Below are 22,922 nucleotides of genomic sequence, written 5' to 3' on the forward strand. Positions count from 1 at the left end.
GAGTTGAAAGGGCAAGAGAAAGATCAAGTGTTTAGGTTATGGTTTACAGAGCCGTCTGGACAAGGCAGGTCCATGTGTAGTAAGGTATATTTCATAAATAAACAGGCTTACAGTCTCAGGTTGGCATAGGCAGACTGACAGGCAAACAGGAAGCCCAGAACAAAGTAGAGACATGGGGGATAACCAGGGGTAGAACAGGGGAACTGAAGTAGACAAACAACAGAAAGACTGCTGAACAAAACTGAGACAAACTCGAGCACGAGCAAAACCAACGACATGAACAAACTAACAAAGACGACTGGCACCACAGAGACTGAATACACAGGCTGTCCATCCATCTGTCTGTCTGTCTGTCTGTCCAGTCAACACTCTGTTGTCATGTGCTTCCTACAGTAAGGTGTTCATCAGCATCGCCGAACAGAAATGTTAATAAATAAACCAGCGTCCTGTAGTATTTCTCTCAGATTTGAAAATTCTGAGCACAAGGACGAAGATGTAGAGTCAGAAAACATGGAGTAAACTTTACTTTGGCTGAAACACAAACATATAACATTGTATCCTCTTTCTCCCCTTTGTTTCCTTGTTGTTGTTTAGCTTTCCCAAACTACCAAACCCAGACACGTCACTGTGATGATTTGGAAATATAGCAATAATATTAGAATAAGTGAAAACGTTTGTTCTTTGCAATATTTTTGATTTTAATCGATCGTTTTTCACATTGTGTCTGTTTTGTGTCCAATTCATTATTTTTTTTGTAGGGGTGGAAGAAAATGTTGTGATATTTCATGGCATGATACTATATCAGTTCTGTGATTCTCTGTATCCACATGGAAATATTTATGACTGTGGTTTTGTGTTGTATTTAAATATTCAACCGCTAGTTGGCAGCTATGTTTATAGCCATTTGACTTCCACTCCTCTCGCTAGAGAATGAAAACAATACGTTGGTTATATATGGAACTATACGTTATGGATATAGTATTAGTTTCAATCAAATCAAATCAAATGTTGACAGCAAAAAAAAATTTAAAATAACAAAAAGGGCAAAAGGTAAAACACAAACCTCAAAACCTCCGAACACAGGCAGTAGAAACACAGGCAACAAGACCAGGAAACACATGGAAAAACTGCAGCAACAAACTGAACTGAATCAAAGTCACTGGGGAGCACAAGAGACTAAATACACGAGGGAGGCAGGGATTATGAGACACAGGTGAAGCACATTATGGCAGGAAAGACAATCAAAAGGTAAGACAGGACAGGAAGCAAAACTCGACAAGGTACACCCAAGGAACAACTTCAAAATAAAACCAGACACAGAGAACTGAAAACCCAGTGTAAGGAAAACAGAAATAGTAAAAAAATAAATCAAACAACAAATGTATTCTAACATATCAGAACCCTACTGGCTACCATTAGTATGTGTGTCTATTTTAAACTGAGAGTAAAAAAAACTATCTAATTATCCATCTTTCCCCCCTTGACCAGAGTGACCAGTTGGAGCACACCATCCAGACTCTCAAAGCAGAGCTACAACGCCACGGGCGCAGTTTGGACACTTCCCGCCGTCAGGAAGAAGTGCTGGAGGCAGAGCTCCGTGAGGCGAACCTGGAGGCCCAATCACTGGCCAGAGCGCGAGACCAGGCACTGCTGGAGGCCACGCGGCTGGAGCAGGAGAAAGATGCGTGTCAGCTGGAGCTGGATGGCCAACGGAAGGAGGGGAGGCAGAGAGAGCGGGAGGTGGCGAGGCTGAGGCAGCAGCTGGAGAGCACGACCCTGGCCCTGGAGCACAGCAACCAAAGAGCTTGTGCTCTGGACGCTGAGCACAGGTACACACACATTCCTGTAGACACACTTAACCTTTATCAAGAGGGGAGGTGCACGGTTAAGTTCACAAGGCACGAGGGAGTGCTGTGTGCTGCATCATGCATTAATCTGCGGTGTCAATTCTGTCTTCATTTCAACCCTCGGTGCGTTGCCCCCTGGTGTGCAGACGTGTGTGTCAGCAGCTGTGTGAGTCTAAGGAGCTCTGCACTCAGCTGCAGGACCTGGAGAAAGAACTCGGCACTCGATTAACCATCATGGAGGAGGGTAAACAGCAGCTGGAGGAGCAGCACACAGACGCTCAGGCCAAGATGATCTCACTGTCCCAGGTGAGCACGGTTGTGCGCGTGTGTCTGCTAGTGAAGTCACTGACAGTAATCACAATCTAGATGTTGAATACTTAAGGCAAGGGCCTTGCTTTACAGACTCCGCCACCATCTTGCACTGCCATGATATTACAGCAGCTCAAATCGTGCGTGGTATTCTTAGTTTGCAGACGCTTACTAGGCAAACAAAGAAGAATGACATCCTGTCTGTTATGTGAGGGCCACCGTAGTTCCAGACATTTTCTATGACAAAAACAATATTCGATTTGATTATGTTTCTATGTTTGAAGCATGTCAGAGCATTTTTCTATTTCCCCGTATTATTACACCTTTAGATCACATAGTATATTGCTCACACTGGAAAAGGGGGAATAAAGTATCTGCTCAGAGGTGGAAAAAAACAATCACATGTGACGTGAGTTTATTATCACGACCTGAAGTGTGGACTTTATCAAACAAATGTTTCCTACTAACAATTCCAAAGTGCATGAACATTTCAGTGATGACACAAAATGATGCTGATGCTGAAAACACTATATTGTAATTGCTAAAGTCAGCCAAATTTGAATACCAGTGAAGTCAGTGAATAATTTATTGTTTGCATACATTCATTTCTAGTCCATACACACTAACAACCACTAATCTAACGGAACACTGCTGTTCCGTTATATTAGTATAGTATATCATTAATATGTAGTGTGGAACTGGGTCATAACTATAATGTGGTGTTTAGATTTGTGCTTTACGTTCCTCCACAGGAGTTAAATCTCTAAACACTGTATTTCACCCGATATCTCTTATCAGGACCTTTCCAGTGAGCGTGCACATTCTCAGGAACTCTCCGCTGAAGTAAAACGCCTCAGCAAGAAGCTACAAAAAGCCGAAGCTGAACGAAAGGTAGCCACAGAGTCCCTCAGCCAATCACAGGAGAGGACGGAGTCACTCTCCCGCTGCCTGAAGGAGAGCGAGTCTCTCCTCCTGTTGGAAAAGCGAAGAAGAAGCACCGATGTGGACACTGTGTCAGATTTCAATTCAGACATGTCAAACAAAACGCACATTCATCAGACACACAACCAGGACATGTCGCCTCTGGATGAATGCCCTGAAGCCAGCAAAGGTCATGACCTTCCCATGAGTCATGATTATGCCACAAAAGAGACAGAGAAGCAACTGAGTGAGAGGTTGACAGAGCTGGAAAAAGAGGTGTGTAGCTGTGTTTCAATGCATACTGTACATTTATGTGAATAAGACGTATGTGCTCGTGTCAAGACTTTAAAGTCCCATCTCCAGTATGTCTGTGTCGTTCCGTGTGACGTCTGTGAGAGCGAGATGATCTGTAGTATGTTGAAATCCTTGCTCCGGGGATGTTTGACGACTATAAGCCCACAGTCGACTCCCACAAGTGCAGCACTTTATTTCTAAAGCTACTGCTTTATCTCTGCTCATCAGTTTTTATAATGTCACCTCGGCTACTGTTAATCTTCCTTATCTCCACGGCTGCTCTCGTGCTTCAGCTCTTATTCTTTTTCTCTCTCGCACACATTACGTCGTGTGTCTCGCGTCAGACTGTAAGGGGCGGCTCCAGCACTGCCAAGGTCAAGAATTTCATCGAGTGCATTGCTCAGTATGAGCCTGCATTAACGCTGTCAGCATTTAAAGTTTTAGATTAGGAATGATGACATAAGACGACTGTCACCTTTACGCTTCGATTCCTCCAGTGCCACACTCAAATTCTAATTAGCTTTTTAGACATGAATAAATAAATGTTATATTATATTACTTTTGGCTTTGAGCTGTTAATCAAGAAATCCCCAATGGCATCCAGACTCTTTTTCTTTTTAAATGTCTGAATCCGTTGTTTTTAGCACCAAATGGAAATACTAAAGCATTACCATTTCAAATTTACACCACGCCATAAGCTGGGAAAAAAACTGGTGAAATACTGAAAAAAAAAGTGAAAATCCCCCGCGAAGCAGCGTGATTTGTCCAGGTGCTCGTCAAACATGTGAAGGAATTCAAAGAGAGCGCGATCACACACCTGATCCGAGCCACAAAACCCTCCCGACGATGTTGTGAAATGTGTTGTCACACTGCCATTTACTAAAAATATTCATATAAGTTCACACTGTATGAACAGAGGAAAGCAGAGTTGTGCTGTGCATTTTAATTTAAGATAAAACACCTTCAGCTGATTTATAAAGTACCCTTTACCCCCCCTAATCATTTCTAATCTTCATTAGATTTTTATATTTCTCCATTTCATCTCTGTGGATATGTTTTTAAGACAGAAACCTGTCGTTGTACAGCTACAACGTTGTCATGTGGCAGCTGTTGCTGAACATGGCTGTGAATGTTTCCGTCCTGCAGAAAGCAGTGGCGGTTGCAGGACAGGAGGCGCTGCTGTCACGTTTGTCTCAGTCCCAGGAGATGAGTGAGCACCTGAAAGAGCAGCTGGAGGCGCTGCATCGACACTCCCTCAGCCTGCAGGACTCCTGCACTCGACTGCAGACGCTCAACACCCAGCTGCAGGTGACCAAAGCAGGATTATGTAACACGACACACTTGAGAGTTTCCCTTCACATAATCTACATCGTATCGAAAGAATGGGGATGATGTGTTTTGTAAATTGGGGAAAATGGCTTATTTAATGTTCTTATATCAGTGCATGGTAAATTGGTGTTTTTGGCCGGCAACAACTTCATTAACCAGCACCTCAAGAGCACAAAGCACTTTATTCTATACTGTGTAACAGTAGATATTAAAGATAATAAATAAATATGAAGTGGAACTTGAAGGATATGGGCTGTTTCAGTCACCACTGTCACCACTGTACACAAAACTATACGATACTATACTAAGGAACACAGAGATAATCATGTAGAACTCAGTTGAAAGAACAGACTTTCATTTATACTGAAACGTTACACACTACAGCTGTAAATCTTTGAAAATCAGACACAAACTAAGGGCAGACAAACATCTGGTCAGACTTTCCGCTCATTTAAATCAGGGCCCCAAAACATTATTTGGGGCTTTTTCCTAAATTCTCTAATTATTATTGGCAAATCCCACTTTTGTCTCATATGATTTTAATTTTACTGTATTTCTCTGCCTTTGTAAAGCACTATGAGTTGCCCCGTGTATGAACAGTGTTATACAAATAAACCGGCCTTGCCTTACAGACAATATTACGTCAAAAAAAAAGAGCAGTTTAAATTGAAAAGGATTTATCGCGTGTCTTTTATTCCCACTGCCACTGGCTTCTTAAATAATTCCATGTGATTTCATCGTTGTTCTTTTATCGGCTTTTCCCCCCAAATTGAGTGTTTTATTCTAATACGAATCATACTGCTATTTATTTAAGTATTTTATTCAATTTGCCTGTTTGAATTGTAGTGTGTTTTCAGGTTTTCTTTTTTATCCTTTGTTGTTTCCTGTCTGTTGGATGTGTGTGAATACTGCTGACTGCACAACAAATTGCCCATTGGGGGAATAATACAATTCTTTTCTATTCTATATTCTCATATATGCTCTGTAAAAAAGATGGACCAAGCATCACTGAGCTCCCAGCATTCAGCGGCAGTGGCGCGCTGCAGCCAGTGCGAGGCTCGTTGTGCGACTCTAGAGGCCGAGTCTAAAGTGTGGGCACGGGAGCGGGAGGAGTCCGTGGCGAGGGTGGAGGCTCTGAGGCGGGACCACGAGCGGATGACAACGCTGCAGCAGCAGCAGGAGGCGGAGCTGGAGGAGCTGCTGGACAAGCACTCTGAGCTGAGGAGCAATAACCGTAGCCTGGAGGCCCAGTACAGGGAGCTGGAGGCCAGGTACAACACTCACTCATCAAATCATCACACTCTAGACTTTTTTATATGTCTATGTGAGGACCTAAGCACAGAAATACGTATAAAAATAAAACACAAAACCAACAAACACAGTTTTTTGCTGAGGGTGAATGTTATCTTCGCAATCTCAAGGTACAAGGAGCTTCTCAATGAGAAAACCCAGATGGAGGAGAGGGAGCGGGAGATGAAGGTGCAGAGAGAGGAAATGGAGGCAGAGGCCCAGAAGACGCTGGAGAGAGAACGAGAGCTGGAGAGGCTGAAAGAAGACAACGAGAGGTAAAGAATCCCCTCGTCCTCAGCGTCACATTTACGAGGTCTCCTCTCGTGCTGATCTGAATACACCGAACAGCAGCATTAACCTGTCGACTACATATGAATTATAATGAGCAACACAGGCATCCGTTTGAAAGCAAATGTTCGAGTGGGAATGTACAGAAGCGCTCGATGCAGGGAAGACACAGCGCACGGAACTTTTCTTGAAACTTTTCAAAGCGTGTTTTGGAAAAATATTCTGCATCTGCATTCAAGTCCATTCATTTAAGAGGAGTTTCCTGTACGACGTCGGCTTAGAAATACCAAAAAGTAAAAGATACAAGAGAGTGATTTTATTGTCTTGCCTTTATCAGATATCCAGGTTTCATAATAATGTTTACAAACAACATAAATCAGGATAGATCTGTTCATGTTGGAGTTAAGTTTACAGCCTCTTTTAACTGCCCTTGAAATTTCTTGCTCCAGCTTCTCTAATGTGAGCAATTACTAGCTCCGGTCGTCTCTAATTGTAAGCTTGTTATTTAGGGCTGTCTGACATGTCTACACTAAATGCTTAAAATAATTTTTCTGGATAAATTGTTAAGGAATATAATATTAAAACACGGCATTAAATGATATATAGACAGTTTCTGGTGTAATAAACATAGACTCATTATTTGTCCTCATCATTTGAACTCATAGTAAAAAGTTTTATTCCAAAACACTTTGATTCCTCGCTGGGAAAATGAAAGGATATTTATTGCTGCTGAATATTAGCACATTTTCCCCCCTCAGTGATCATTACGAGTTTCATCTCATCTCATTACAGTTCTAATTACAAAATAAGACAAAGATGATTGCTTACTTCAAAAAAATGGGACTCATTTGTAAGCAATAGCCTGAAACCTCAGTGACAATGACGCGCCGCAGTCTTTCTAAACCATTTTTGCCTGATTTGATGTTGGATGTATCCATTGTTTATTGTTTGGCTCATAAAGCAGAGCCGAATGTCGGGCTGTTTGATCCTCGGCTCCGACCGTCTGCATTCTGAAGTGTCCTTGAACAACACACCGCGCTCACTCACTGCCGTCCGTGTTTGATGTTGGAGTGACACAGAAGTGCTCCATGAATGAGTCCGTTTACCATAACAGAGACAGTGGTGAGCAAAAGCCTTTGCATGTGGGTGTCACAGGCTTCAGGCCCACCAGAAGGAGTGGCTGGCACTGCAGACGGAGCTGTTGGCTCAGGGCTTGGTGCTGAGGGGGGAGCTGAGCGCCTCCCAGCTGGAACGGACTCGACTGGAGGGGGAGCTCAGCGCACTGAGGGAAACCAACCAGAGCCTGGACCTCAGCAACGCCCGCCTCACCAGCCAGTACCAGGTATTAACCACACACACACACACACACAGGTGTTTTGTATTCATGCCGCAGTTTCAATATTTACTGCTTTGCAGTGGAAACATTTGCATACTCTTCTTCCCTCTTAAAAACGACGTGTTTAAATGGTTGAAATGGTTAGTTAAAATTGCCTTTTATTAGGATTTCATTGCATTGGATTTATAGAGAGTGTATTTTACACAAACAAAATAATACATTTAGCAGTTGTTATAAACGCAAGTTTCACTCGGACACATCAACAAATGAAAATGAATACAAAGTAGCCAATAAGGCACATGGACATCTCTTGCCTCTGGAGAGGTTAGTCATCTGTCAGTCAAGCACTGACTATAGACTCTCCAGTCTGTTTAAAAAGTTCAAGAACCAGAAGATGATGTTTAGTTCTTTATCTCATGAAACCACTGCTCACTCTCCTGATCCTGGCAGAGCGGGTGACGCACATGTGTGTAGAACTCAAGACACGTGCAGATCAGGCTCTTTTGGTTTCTCTCTGTCCTTTTATTTAACCAAGAACAGTCACATACGTCTGTGTGGCTGGAGCCAGGTTAGCCACAGGTGACAAAATCCACCTCCCTGCACCTCCATCACACTGACTGTATGTTCTGTGTGTGTGTGTGTTTTTTGTCAGGGAGCTGTTGCATGGCAACCAGCAGAGACATCATCAAGTTACTGCACCTGGCCAAGAAATAGTTCAGCTCACGACCATAAATAACAACACACATCACATGTTTACACTTCAGTTTCATTTGGATTAAAGAAGAACAAACGTGTGAGAGATTTAGATAAAAAACAACTGAATGATGATGTGTTTTAATTTAAAAAATACATTTAAAAGAATAGTGTTTTCTCCCCCATAACTGGGTTTTTTCTTCAAGCTTGATTAACCGAAACAGCTCAAACTAGCAGTTGTCAAATAAGAACAATAATGGTGTTTTTCAGTATTATCTGCATGGTAATCTGTGTCCTGTTTTGAGAGGCTCGATTCATTCGGACCCAGAATGTTATATTATTTTCTTACCGCACTTGCAACCAAGTATCATGGTTTAATCAAAACATGACAATAGGGTTGTTGTCTCAGTCCTACTTTAGAGTTTCTTCTGACAGACTTAAATTTACCAGAGAATGGGATGCGGTTTTCACAAGACTTTACTCAAAAACATCATTTACAGTCCTCTAGTGAAGATATCATACACGCAGGCTTCTTATTAAACTGTAGAAACGTATTTTTCCCAAAAAGATTCACATATAGATAAACAGCACAGATGATGTATATTAGTCAAAGTGTGTTTTTTAACGCGTGTCATTATGAGTGTGGTCTTCAGGTTTTTATAAAGACGTTCAAAGCATTTGAAGTTTTTTCTTTCTGTACTTCAACATCTATTCAGAGGCATAACAGGCCTCAAAGATCAGCCGTTTCTTACCGTGTATTCACTGACTAGTCATGCACCCAATCATGTGTCCTTGTCTGTTAAAAAGCAGCGCTATAAACCTTTTAATGCGCTCGCTTTTGTTCAGAGCGCAGCTGAATGAATCGTGCGGCCATTTGCGAGGCCTTAGTTTTGTGCTTGTCGGTGAACGTTGCTGAACTCAAGCCTCTTAAAAAGACAAAAGGTGTTTGTGACGAACACCCAGGTTATGTCGACACTAGCTCCAGCTCTGTGGCCCTTAAATTCTGTTTGTCTGTTGTTTGTGGAGGTTGTGTCTTAGCACATTATGAAGTCTCCGGTTTTGAGACCTTTTCAAAACCGAGCGCTTTTGTAACTGCTATTCACTTCGATTAATCTTTCTTTTTTCCCCGTTGAGTTCTCAATGTGAGCTTTGAATTGCTTCCTCTGTTTTCTGTGATCATCTTCACTTTAAAATATAATACATTTACATTATGGGGACTTGCTTTTTGTCCCGACAACATGAGTCATACCTGGAAAACACACACACTCACTATTCATTCACAGACATATATCGATCTAACCGGGCTGTTCATTTTGACTGACTGACATTTTTGTGGTCTTGTATTCCCAGCTGTTGACGCAGCTGAAGGGGAACATGGAGGAGGAGAACCGACACTTAGCGGAGCAGAACCAGAGTCTGCTGAAGGAGAACCGCGCCTTACTGGAGCAGAGCCTGGAGCGCCGTGACCAGCACTATTCACAGCAGAAGGAGTACCAGTCAGTACACATGCAACCAGATGATTTGTTTAGCAGAGAGTTTCTGGTGTGACAAACAAAAGGTTTAAGGGTTTTATACTGTGAAGATAACCGTTTTCACAGTGGTAGAGCACTCAGCATTCGTCCTTTTTAAATTACTAAAAAGTCTCGTAGCGAATAAATCCAGAAATAGAGGTGAACATGCAGAGTCGGCCTCACCCTTCAAGTAATGAGTCAATCTTTTAATAGCTTTACATTTTAATCTTAAATTCCTGGAAAAGGACATTTAATCTACCCCCCTCCTCAAATTACAGATTTAAATATCAGCCTGTCTCACCTCGGCACACGCAGGTAGTTTTTCTTTACAAACACTTTTATTTGTTCCTTCAAGGCTGCATCTTATTTGTTTTGGAATGACTTGACCACAGGGGGATCCTTCACTTTGTGTTGTAATATTTGTGATATTAGAACACAGACGGCTGAAGGATGCAGAAAGATTCAATTAAAGGTCGGATGTTATGTTGGGACGCACAATGTTAATATTGGCAGATATTGGCTTGAAAATGGATTATCGGATATCGTAAAAACGCACCAAGATCATCTGTGGATATGACTAATGACTACACCAGGAGGCTAAATAGGTCGCTACCACCTTGACTTCTATGCTGGTGACCTCTACAACTATTATTATTTTTCCTGTTTATTTATATTTCTCAATGGAGACTTTTTATATCCATCTACTGCAACAATATGAAAATGATTATGTTCACTTCACCACAGGAGTTGGGAGACAAACAGACATATATTGGATATCGGCAAAAAGTCCAATATTGTCATCTTAATGTTATACTTTAATATCGTTTCAAAGAACAAGTCGAGGGAGAACATGTGTAGGGTGATGTGTGTGTGATTAATGGAACGTTTGGAAAAAAAATAATAATAGAAAATACTTGTGCACAGTGCAAAATACTAATATGCACGGTTGCAGTTATGTAATTATTACTAAATATTTTCACAAGAGATGTCGGTTTTGTTTTTATATAAAAACCTCAACTAAAAGAGACAGAGCAGCAACGTATGAGACAAATGATACATATTTTTGAACATTACAGCATGAAAAAATCTTGTATTCAGAGTAAAAATAAGAAGCAAAACACACAAGTGTTTCATGCACTGTTTGAAAAGCTTCTATCTAACCAAGCCACTTATTTCCCCTCTGAAATATTATTGGATATGTTATTATCATCCCAGCGCCTGAAGACCAGAATCATGGGTGTACAGTTCATTCTTCTGGAGTGAGGATCAAAACTCACACCAGTCCAAAGAGGGAAGTCAGGGCTGAGGCTGATATTCTGCTTTTTCTTTATGTGTGCAAAGACAAGTGCATTATGGGAAGATAAAATGACTCACATTAATCACAAAACTCCATCAAATATTACATTTTCAATCTGGTTCAGATTTTTTTTAATAGCTTATAGTTGTAAGTGTATATTTAAGATAAAGATGCCTCGTAAACACTTTATTTAGTTGAAGGAGATTTAAAGACTTCCACACACTCAGCAGTTTCAGACAGTCTTATATTTTCAGGCCTCTGCACTGGTGACAGCTGTGGCCAGAGGCACTGTGTTTACTGGTTGTCCATCTGTCTGCCCCACTCTCGCGGACGTGATGTCTCGGGAACGCCCCGAGGGAGTTTCTTTAAATTTGGCACAAGCGTTCAAGTTAATTCAGAGATGAACCAGTTAGAGTTTCTGGCAGTTTAGGTGTAAAAGGTCAGTGTATTTGTGACTTCATAAATCATGTTTTTGGCTGAAACTCAAGAATAGAGAAGGAAATTTGAGGAAATTCGAGGCTCAGTTTCTACGGGTTAAAGATGAGAAACATTAAACCCCAAAAAAAAAGGGGGGGAAAAAAGGAAAAATAGAGAGAAATAAAATAATTTACATGAAATTATGAAAAGAATGCACAGTGCAGTAAATGGTTACAATTTAAATCATAAGCATATGAGAATAGAAATGTTTTCAACTTATTTCTATTAGGAGTTTGCATGTTCCCCCCGTGTGTGCGCGGGCTTTCTCCCGGTTCTCCACTTTCCTCCCACAGTCCAAAAACATGCAGGTTAGGGATTGGACACTCTAAATCGACTGTAGGTGTGAGTGTGAGAGTGGATGGTTGTTTGTCTCTAAGTGTCCATGTGATAGATTGGCAAACTGTCCAGGGTTTGACCCCAGCTTTTCACCCTATGTCAGCTGAGATTGGCACCAGCGACCCCCACGACCCTCATGTGGAGGACAAAGCGGTAGAAGATGAGTGAGTGAGTGAGTGAGTGAGTGAGTGAGTGAGTGGTAGCTTGTTCCAGTTGTGTGCAATGCAGCATAACAGCCAAATGCTGCTTCATCACGCATATTTGGACTGAACTCTGGGATCGACTACCTGACCTAATTCAGTAGATCTGAGAGGCTTATCGCTGACTGGAGTGGAGTTAGTATAATGCTCTTGAGTTACAGCGTTCTGAATGACCTGCAGCTGTTAAATGCTCTTTTGTTGAGTCCTGTCAGAAGATCATTACAATAGTCAAACCGACGGGAGATGAAAGCATGGATGAGCTTCTCCTGGTCTCCACTCTTGATATGTTTTCAAAAGGAAGCACGCAGAGAGCTCAAACCTCCGCCAAGACTGCTCAGTTCCCCAATTTGTCAATACATTCTAGTGATGATACCTTTCCAGGTCACCACCGCAATCGAATCATTTCTTCCTTGGGTCTTAACCTACGTCCTCACAAAATTGAATCAAAATCCATCCTTTAGTTTTCGAGTTATGCTGCTCACAGCCTGACAAATGCAGCCAAAAATATAACGCCAAATACACTTACAGTAATACCTTTTATTAAATTCCTTTAAGTCTGTCCATTTTCTACCTCCTTATCCTCCACATGAGGGTCACATGGATGATATTTGAGTCTGGTCAGAGGCATATAGACATCATTTTTATTGTTTATCAAAAATATAAAAATGACTTTTGCACTTGAAATGATGAAGTGCGTTTGCTTCTCTAATCTAGCGCTGGAGAAAATGTGGGGAAGCCTTTAGAGGACGGCGTTAGCGTTCATAACATAAATGGAACTGGCCCTCGAGCCTCATCAAAGTCTGACATCAGTGTCATTTCATAAGTTTGATACCGATCCACCGCAATCAGATCACTTCTGAAAATGAGCTCTGCAGTGATGAGAGCGGCTTTGTGAGGCTGTGAAGCTGAAAATGTTTCATTTCCCATCACTGACCTTTGCTCTCTGCACCAGAGACCGTACTAACAATGAATTAAGAATATATTGAATAGCCACCAGGGGGCAACTGCAAGAAGAGAAATCCGTTTGAATGGAAATCTATGGGAAAATGTCAATTTTGTAATTGTAAATTAGAGGGGAATAGACAATAAAGCACGGCACATATGAGTGGACACCAGAGTGACTGACAGCTGGTATCATCGTATTGTCAGATTCACAGACATCAGAGATCTTCTCCACCCACCACTCTAACCAGTAACCAACTGGGATTGTTATTCTCTGAATGAAACCTTGAACCCTTTAACATTAACATCCACATCCACACACAGTGATGTGAATGAAATCTCCTTTGCAGATTCATCCTCATCTCAGCTGTTTTTATTCTCATGCTTTATCTTCTGTTTCTTTTCTTTCAGGGAGAAGCTGAGCGAGCTTCGTCGGGAGAAGCAGAAGTTGGTGGAGAAGATTATGGATCAATATCGAGTCCTTGAGCCGAGCATGCTTCCCACACCCACCAAGACTAAGTACTAAACACATATTTTATACATATGTAGTAGTTTTTAATGCTACTACAGTATTTATAAAGGAGTGAAGTGAAATATTGTACGTTGTAGTCACATTTGGGCATATTATCTGTGTTATTACAAGTCATTTTAGATTTTAAATGTGTTACTAGAAGTTTACAACGCTACAACGCCTACAACCAGGATCACCACACTGTGCCTTCAAGTCTTTAAATTACCCAATTTTGTACGTTGATATGAGGAAATTACTTTTACAATTACACCCAAAATAATTTCAATGGTACATTCTGATGTGAAGCAGCCATAAAGTGAGAAGCTGCACTTGAACGAACGCAGCGAATATTGATATTCTGACCATCACCGTAGCCTTTCATTCTTCTTCTCACTCGTCCTCATGTTTTGTTGAGCTGGAACAAAAAGGCTCCTGTTCATTGTTACGTCGGCTTTGCTTCCAGACTCTTAGAGACATGATGGTTTTGTTTGTATCTGGACTGGCTCAAGCGTACGCTGTTGTCTGAATGCGATCGGGTCCACACGTCACTGTTAGATATACTGTTACAATAACACATTGAATGTTGTCATTTCACAGAGCTACTGTGAGTCTATCGCGTGAATAGTAACTAATGTGACGACCTTATTCTCCACATAAGGTGATGATTTTCCTCTCACATTACACCTTGAAAATAACGGATTCTTCGATGTAACACTGAGATTTAGACTGAAATCTCAAGTACAATCCTCTCACAAAGACTCCTTTGTAGAAAAGAGTCAGAACAGGAGAATAAAACATTAATGAAGTCACAGCCTTGAGACTTTATTGTGATCGCTCATACGCTCATACTGTATGTATCTGCAACTTTAACAGACAGTCCAGTTCACTGAGTGGACGCTGGTCTGTGTCCTGTCTAATCATTTGTTTTGCAGCGTTCTAAACGTGCATTATGGACTCATGACATATTTAAAATGGATTATCTTGACAGCACGCGATAGAATTATTATTCATCATAATAAATTATAGAATTGTCATGGCACAAATACGGCAGAATTAAAAAAGCTGCTTCCATACGTCGATGCTGTAAAGAAGAGAGAAGAACAAAATAAATGTAAAGAGCGGCAACCGTCGATTCACTTTCACAAATCGATGAATCTGTCGATTATTTCCACGATTAATCGAGTAATCGTTTGGTCCATAAAATGTCAGAAAGCGTCCACAGACCAAAAATGATTAATTCTTTGTTTTATGGAGCAAAGAAATGAAGAAAATATTCACATCTGAGAAGCTGAAACAATCAGAAACCTCGTTATAATCAGGAAAAATCTTCAGTAATTGTTTCAGCGCTACATATTTTAAACAACATACAGGAAACGAGTGATACTTGGTTATCTCCGTGGTGTTCTCTCAAACATCGGGGCTCACACACACACACAAACAATGACACACACTCTCTTGTCTAATCCGTCTTTGTAAATGGTCCCTGTCCACTGTGTCCTCCTAGGAAATCTAACTGGATTGCAGACAGGATGAAGAAGCTAATCAAACCCCGTGGAGGAGGAAGAGAGGGACGCGCCCTCTTCACCGCCGCGGGCAGTGTGGAAAACCTTGCTGACAGCAGTGAATTTACATCAGACACACACTCACCTCAGCCTGGTGAGACCTCACACACACACACACACACACACCGTCTTTCACTTTCTTTCCTTCTCTCACAAACACAAGCCCGATGGTTTTCACACAGATGCGCTCGCATGCTCAAACCACCAAGCAAGGCTACGGGCATGCATACAAATCATCTCATGACTACCAAGTGCGCTCGGCGTTGATACCGGCGTTCGTCTCCTTGGATCTCGCGCTGCAGAGACTTTACCGAGTCTGGACTTGTCTGCTAACCACATGTTGGAAACAGAGAGAGCGATGCTTTCAAAGCCAATATTTAAACCCTATCTCTCTTTCTGACATACTATTAGTGTGCACAGTGAAATTTTATTTTTCCTTTTCATTGACCCCCCCACACACACACACACACCAGCCCTGCTTTCCCCTGGCACTTTTGGTTGCTGGAGGTTTTTATTAGCGCTGTGTCCCAGAGGGACATTCAATCTCTGAATTGTCTCTCAAGTAGAGGAGACATAAAATCGCTTTAGTTTATTTATTTATTATTATTTTTAAATGGATTAATTGCGTAACAACACAATAAGTAAAAGTGAAAATAATTCAAACCCTAAAATTGCCTGCATTTACGCCTGAAACTGACCTGATTTGTCACATTTACGCTGGTCTCTGGTCAGTTTTTGTTCGATAGGTTTAATCAGAATATAGAACAAGTGTTATAATACAGCAGTTTTCCATCTCATTGAACTAAGACTGCAGGCTTTGGTTTATTTTTTATTTATTTATTTATTTATTTTAGTTGAATTCTCATTAAATGAAACACATTAATTGCCATTAATGTTTCTCATTTTGCTGTAATTTGCTGTTAAATAGGTTAATTATAGTTAAATTAAAATAAATCTTCTCCGTGTGTACTTCTGCATTTAAATATAAACCTACTCAGTGGTTCAACTTAAAGGCACACTAATAATCTGTGAAGGATTCTCTTTTCCAGGGTCATTTTAAATATATTTCCAGGTAAAATAAAGGGCATTTTTGAAGGAGACGTGCAATTTTGAAACACATTATTTACCCATACCGTGAATGCTTTACAAATAAATAACAGATACAGCACAGCTGAAGTATCTGAAGAGTGTTTCCACTCTGTTATCTTTAAAGTGAAGGGTTTAAGTGCTTGATAATGTTTCTCTCTCGCTGGTGGAGCTGCTTGGTCGTCAGGGGCAGTTTTCAGGTTCTAATGTGTTGCTCAAAAGATGTTTTGACATGTGGTCAGGAGGAGCCAGGACTAAAACCACTAGCTCTATGATTAATGGCCATGAGCTCCACCGTCTGAGCCACAGTCACACACATTTCCTTAATTAATTTCTGCACCTGCCATTGTGAGACTTGCTGAAAATGTGTTAGCGCAGCAAGAAAACTTCTAGAGAAAACTAGAGAAGTCAAGCAGGTTATACTCATATCTAAGCATGAGATCACAGATGATTAACACCAAGGTCAAAATGGCAACATCATCTACAATATAACATTGCTGCATTTGCATAGACATGGTATTGAAGTAACAATAACCTTTCCTCAACCTCTGACTGTTTCAGATCCTCGCAGCGCTCCAGTCTCTCCCGCTGCCCTGAGAAAAGCTCCATCCCAGACAGACATTTCAGTTCCCGGGACTCCAGCCTTGCATTCTGGCTCCCGTCGTAAGTTGGGATCCCGTCATGGCTGGGGGCTGGGCTTAGCCAGAGGAGGCGCCGCAGTTTCCCAATCCTTCAGTCCTGGTGACAAAAGAACACCTCCCCGCCAACGGCTGCGCTCCAGTCAAAACACCTCCACTGTCCTCTGGGAGAAAGAGAAGGGCGAGACAAACGCACCCCGGGCTGCAGACACACCTCTGACCAATCAGGAGAGTGTCGAGGAGGATGAAGGAAAAGGTGAGGAAGAGAGCGCACAGTGATGAAGATGGCTCTCTCTGTTGAGGCACTTAAAACACGTTGAACCCTGAACCCACTCAGCCAATCAAATCACGAGTTCAACAAGGCTGTGGAGCCACTGACAAACAACGCCAGAGCAGACACATGAATGTAGAAGGAAAACATCATTAACCCCGAGAACACTTTCCATTACGATGTTAAAACATAAATACAGAGGCTAGAAGAGTGTCTTATGTTTTTTTATATAGGAAATCTGATCAAATTCATTATTATTTTCATTTTCACCAACTATGTTAACACACCTAAACAAAAAGTACTCAAAATCTAATATACATTTATAAAATGAGTCATATTTTTGACTCAACAACACATAAGACTTTTGTAAAGCCTGAAGATGTGACACACCCCCAGGAGGCGCATATAAGGAGTTGTGTATTACCCCCACGGCAATTTACCACGGGTGAACCAGCGGCACTGATCTGTGCCCCGTGAGCACTGAGGGTTAAAAAACCAGTAGTGCAAAATGAACAAACCCACGGTGACAGATTAGTGTTATATCCGTGCGAGAGGTCGTCCACTGATGTTTTAAATGTAGATTATTTTCATAATGATGAATCTGTCGATCGTAGTTTCTCGATTTATCAGAAAACCTTAAAATGTTGATCGGTGTTTGTCAAACCTGGATATGATGATCTTCTCAAACGTCTTTTTTTGTCCACAAATGATTCACTTTTAATGTTTTCTTATGACTTGTCATCTAGAGCAATGGAAATGAAGATAATATTCACATTTAAGAAGCTTAAACTCAAAAAAGCTTAAAACCGATAAATTAATAATTAAAATTGTTGTCGATTCATTTAGTAATCGATTAATTATTTCAGCTCTATTTAAATGACTTGTGTGGCTGGATGGATAAATGTTATGTAGAATAAATGTGTGTTAACAGTTACATTTAAAACCTGCTTATAAACACTGTGGTCTTCTCTCTGTTCTTTCCAGACAAACAACTCTCCAGCGATGACACTGCGACAACCTGACAACAACGTACTGTAGCGTAAAAGACACATCTTTTTGATACTAATTTTCGTATGTCTGACTATTGTTAAGCACAAGTTGTTGGTTTTTTTTAAACATGAGAGTGAATAAATCAAAGAGCACACACGTCACTTTGTTGTGAATCAATTAACCACCAAGTGTGGAGCCTTGAATCGAAGTGTCGTTAATAAATAATCGGATTTTTTATTTTGCTTTCGCCACAAATTTGTTGATGAATTAATGAAGTCCTGAAATGATCGTAAACTTACTTTTACTTTTCTTTTCTTTTTTTGTTCTCAGCACATTATTTTTAGTCACAATTTAGTCACCTTAACAACTGTGACTTTGGTCATTATCTTGCATTATTTCTTTTCCCTTGACTTAACTGTACTTTAACAGTACTGTAGAAAAAACTTGGAACTTTGTTGGCAACATCATTAAAGTTGTCAAAAAGCATCAGTCCTGCTGATAACAGTTGTATAGCTTTTTGATTATTATACTATTATGTTAACTATCCACACACTGTATTATGTATTACTGCTGTAAAGACGCTGTTTATCATCTTCAAGTAAATGTCTCCTTCAAGGACCAACTGTTAAGATGTCAAAGAAAACGTAAAATGCTTTTAAATCCATTAAAAAAATATATATTTATTGATATAATCCTGTTGCGTTTTTGACTCAACCTTATATTTAGTATTTTTAAAGGACTAACCCTATCACACACGCTCAGCATCATAGCATACTCTACATGAAGTTCCTCTCCTGTACGTCCCGCTGTGTCTCCTCTCTAACTGCATCCTTTTTTTCCCCCCTCACTACAATGTGTCATCACAAGGACAAACATATTTATTTCATTTCCTCTCTGCGGGGAGAGCCCAAGGCACTACTTTGTGATGTGCACGACATACTTGGGTCCAATTATCTGCTCACGCGGCTCGTCGTTTCGCCGCTAAGTCAATGATACCTGTCGTTACCGCCAGGAAACCCCGGGGTGTTTGAAATAGGCCTGAGGTTATCTATCAGTCATATGCACACAAACAAGGAACAGCCGCCTTCAAGAGGATGTCTCTGAAGTCAGATTGGCCCCATATGTTCTGTTATCTTACATAATTATCCGCGTTTTGTCAAAGGTTGTGAGGTTTTTAGTGCTGGGGTACTGAGATAAACACATTGTGGGCACTTCCAGACCACAACAGGAACAGAATAAAATCCACAGTGTATTGAGACGGAGAGAGGAAGAACACAAAATGCTGGATGCCTTAAATTGTTACACTTTGTTTTCTGAGTCATGTTCATTCTCTTGACACTGTGACGGGCAGGTACGATGAGGTCACAGTAGCGGTCGCAGCTCTCGTCATTCAGCAGCTCTCGTCATTCTACACACCACACATGGTGGAAAAGCCAGGCTAGCTGAGGGTGATCTGGGCATCTGACAAACTCTTCTGACACACACAAAGACTGTGTATAAAGATATAAAAAAAGATGTGTATATAAACCCCCGTTGTGAAATCTTTGGATTTTTCACCAGCTGCCAATAACACTGGTGAGTTTTTTTTCCTCTAAAATGAGAACATCATTTATAAAAAGTGACATCATGTTCAAGACCTTAAACCAACTTTTTATGTATGGATATAATGAAGCGAAAAGAAGTGAGGCCATTTTCCCAAAGAGACATTAAAACAACTGCTACTACCCCATCCTACTTCCTGCGCTTCTTTTTTCAAACATCCATCCTGTATTCCATTCTGATTCAGGCAGTGTCACAGTTTTGCACTGAACCACAGTTTAATTCATTTTCACGCAATCTAGACTCGACAAGCCCTGAGAAAGTTGTTGTTTGCCCCTCTCTGGATGGTGATATGCCAGCGTTCGGTATATGAACATTTCCAGTTTGGACAAGCAACTGAGAAAACAATACTGTATATCTGATGATGACGACAAGAGAACACGCTGCTGCTGCATCCAGAAACCTCCTATTAGAATATAATGACCTATTCACTGGACAGTTTGTGTTCCAAAGAAGCATCAGATAAGCTGCTAGGTGATATAGCCTATTTATAAGCCTAGACACAAATTGTGCTCTTGCTGCAAACGAACCGCTCCGTGGAGCGATTGCAAGGCGGTCTCTGTGATCTAGGGGAGAAAACCTCAAGCTTCTGTAGAGCAGAAAGCAGCCTTATATACAGTCTACATTCTGACCATGTAATCACGCTGCTTTGCTCTGTACTACAAGAGAAAAATCAGGCCGAGTCTGTACTACAGTACTACAGACATCCTTTTATGCAGAGTGCAATCTTTAGAAATTCTGGACTAGGACGAGCTGTAAAAGAACTGTTTTATGCCACGGTTAAACTTCCACTGTTCACCTGCAAGAATTTCAATGACGACTCACCGAGCATCTCCTCTCGCTCACACACTCAAACACACCTAACCAGCACTTATGCTGCACTTGGAGCACAGCTCTTTACCTGATCTCCTATACTTTGTCTTACTGAACAGGTTCTGCACTTATTGCTTACCCTGAGCTTGAGTGTTTTTTCTCAGTAGTGAGTTACTTTGGATAAAAGCGTCTGACAAACGGCTGAATGTAAACGCAGTTCAGCTGGAAGAGACGAGCGAGTGGAGCAGAGCAGGCAGAAGAACAAGACGACACCCTCACATGTAAATTTTTACTTCGCCATCAAAGTGCGGCGCTTGAAGTGCCTCGTCTTGCCTTTCATAAACCGTCCATTTTTATCCTCCACTAGAGGGTCATGGGGGGGAGGGAGGGAGGTACACCTTGGACAGGTTGCCAGTGCAGCGCCGCTTCCATAAACCTTTAGAGGATTAAGCTAAAATGTTGGCTGTCCCTGCTGTTCCCTCTGATCGGGGCTTCTTTGAGTTGGCTCACTCAAAGTAAAAAGTTTTGTGAGACTTGCTTCAAAGTAAAAGTTGATATGAAGCAGGTAACTGAGGAAATGCAGAGCATGATGATTTCCTTGATGACTCCTGGAATTGTCTATTCAAGACACAATTCCAGGCCATTTTTGAGATCATCTCTCTCACACTTGGATTTGCACAGAAAGCAAAAAAATTGCATTAGTGTAAGGATAAAACCCCCGGATGTGATCAGTGGGAGAAGCGTAAAGGAACCGCAGCCATCTGGCTCACATATGGGTTCTTTTGTGAGCTTGTTTTTTAAATTTTTTTTATATGTGTTCATGCCAGAAAAAAACAGATACATTCTAAATCAAATTATGACATAATGCCAATATATTACATTCCTAAAACCAGACATAGGGACCTAAGGATTTTCAGTCAGCAGACATAACAACATGGAATGTCAAATTTCTGTGACTGACATATGGTTGAAAAACCTCTTCCACTTCAGGGTCCTTGTTTAAAACCGGGCACTTATCTAATAGAAAAGGGCGCTGTGCTTTAATGAGAATCCTCCTTAACTCTTATCACTGTTGCACCAAATGGTGTCATTGTAGCGCTGGCCAGGCCCCCGTCAACCAAGAGACAGGCAGATGGATGAAGAGGAGGGATAATTAGCATGCAGCCTCCCAAAGGAGCAGACCTGAGAGTTCATCGTGATGCTGAAAGGGCCCACTCGTGAGACAAGACAGCTTCTGAAGAGCCTCCGCCTCAAATGAGGGGCCGAGGCCACATGAGAATTTGTGGCAGGAGTCGTTTTTGAACGTGGGATCGCAGAAGACAACACAAAAGGATAAACACAGGCCGTAGCTCATTCTCTGCAGCCGGCCCTCTCCAAACACACATCCCGAATTATGATTTGCAAAAGACAAATGGATCGCTAATACAATTCATGAATTATATAGTTGTCATGGTGACATTAATCAAAACGCCGGCCCTTCTCTCTCGGCTCTGAACACTGTGTATGTGGAATTGAGATGCATGATGGGGACTGCACACCGAGCCGCCTGAGTGAGCGCAGGGCACAGCAATAGCAAGATATTGGTTCTGCCAGTCACTCAGAGGCTTATTATGAGTGCGACGCAACAATCACAAGCCCTCTGGCACACAGACAGACAGCCCCCACAGACAAACAGCGGAGGGGAAGGCTTTAAATTCTCGGCAGATGAGCACATTCACAAGCTATTGCACCACTTAAAAAGAGGGATGAATAAAGAAGCAGGACTGTGTGATTGCAAAATGACCCTTGTTTATTCAGCACAATCCCTCACTGTATTTTGAAGGATGGCGTTGTCCCCGCGAGCATAATAAGCAGCAGGAACAAAATCAGTGCAGAACAAAAAAAAAAACGTTGGAGGAAATGAAGTGAGAGGGATAAAAAGTCTTTGCACAAACTGAGTGATTAAGTGCCATCTCCACTCCTGATTCCAGGAGCGATGAATGATGGATGGCTGCCTAAGATGACATCATGGTTGGGTTGTCTTAGAGTCTGCTCAGCTGCTTAGTTATTGATCAGCTGTGAAAATCTCCTTTATTTACACGGTCTGTGGCCTTCCACGACTGTCCTCTTCTCTCGGAGGTCTTTGGTCTCTTCCTGTCTCTCATTGAAAGTTTTCCCTTCATCCTCCCACCGAAAACTCTCTCTCTCTCTCTCCCTCCACAGCCACTCAGCCCCTTTACCTCCACTCCTTGCCTGGGATATCAAATATTAATGACCTTCTTCCTAAAATGTCCCCGGCGACTAAAAACCTCATTTAAACCACTTAGTCCACTAACTGAAGAGGAAGGACACCTAAATACCGGAGTTTGAGTTTTGACGCTCACACACGAGATGAAAACATGC

The 22,922-nt window shown here is 41.5% G+C and overlaps 1 protein-coding gene across 2 annotated transcripts in view; it reads left to right on the top strand.

The window, feature by feature from the left end:
• ccdc88b (coiled-coil domain containing 88B) overlaps positions 1 to 18,820 on the top strand; it is a 38,886-nt gene extending 20,066 nt beyond the window's left edge. For both annotated transcript variants that reach the window (XM_044039853.1, XM_044039852.1), the window contains exons 17-28: positions 1,489 to 1,829; positions 1,994 to 2,153; positions 2,955 to 3,353; positions 4,518 to 4,679; positions 5,694 to 5,971; positions 6,122 to 6,265; positions 7,434 to 7,620; positions 9,658 to 9,803; positions 13,482 to 13,589; positions 15,086 to 15,237; positions 16,791 to 17,123; positions 18,123 to 18,820. In XM_044039853.1, coding sequence (XP_043895788.1) covers positions 1,489 to 1,829; positions 1,994 to 2,153; positions 2,955 to 3,353; positions 4,518 to 4,679; positions 5,694 to 5,971; positions 6,122 to 6,265; positions 7,434 to 7,620; positions 9,658 to 9,803; positions 13,482 to 13,589; positions 15,086 to 15,237; positions 16,791 to 17,123; positions 18,123 to 18,160 — 2,448 coding nt within the window. In that variant the 3' untranslated portion in view covers positions 18,161 to 18,820. The remainder of the gene's footprint in view (positions 1 to 1,488; positions 1,830 to 1,993; positions 2,154 to 2,954; positions 3,354 to 4,517; positions 4,680 to 5,693; positions 5,972 to 6,121; positions 6,266 to 7,433; positions 7,621 to 9,657; positions 9,804 to 13,481; positions 13,590 to 15,085; positions 15,238 to 16,790; positions 17,124 to 18,122) is intronic.
• Positions 18,821 to 22,922: the final 4,102 nt, after the last annotated feature.

Source organism: Solea senegalensis, linkage group LG12, assembly GCF_019176455.1.
Source record: "Solea senegalensis isolate Sse05_10M linkage group LG12, IFAPA_SoseM_1, whole genome shotgun sequence".
NCBI lineage: Eukaryota > Metazoa > Chordata > Actinopteri > Pleuronectiformes > Soleidae > Solea > Solea senegalensis.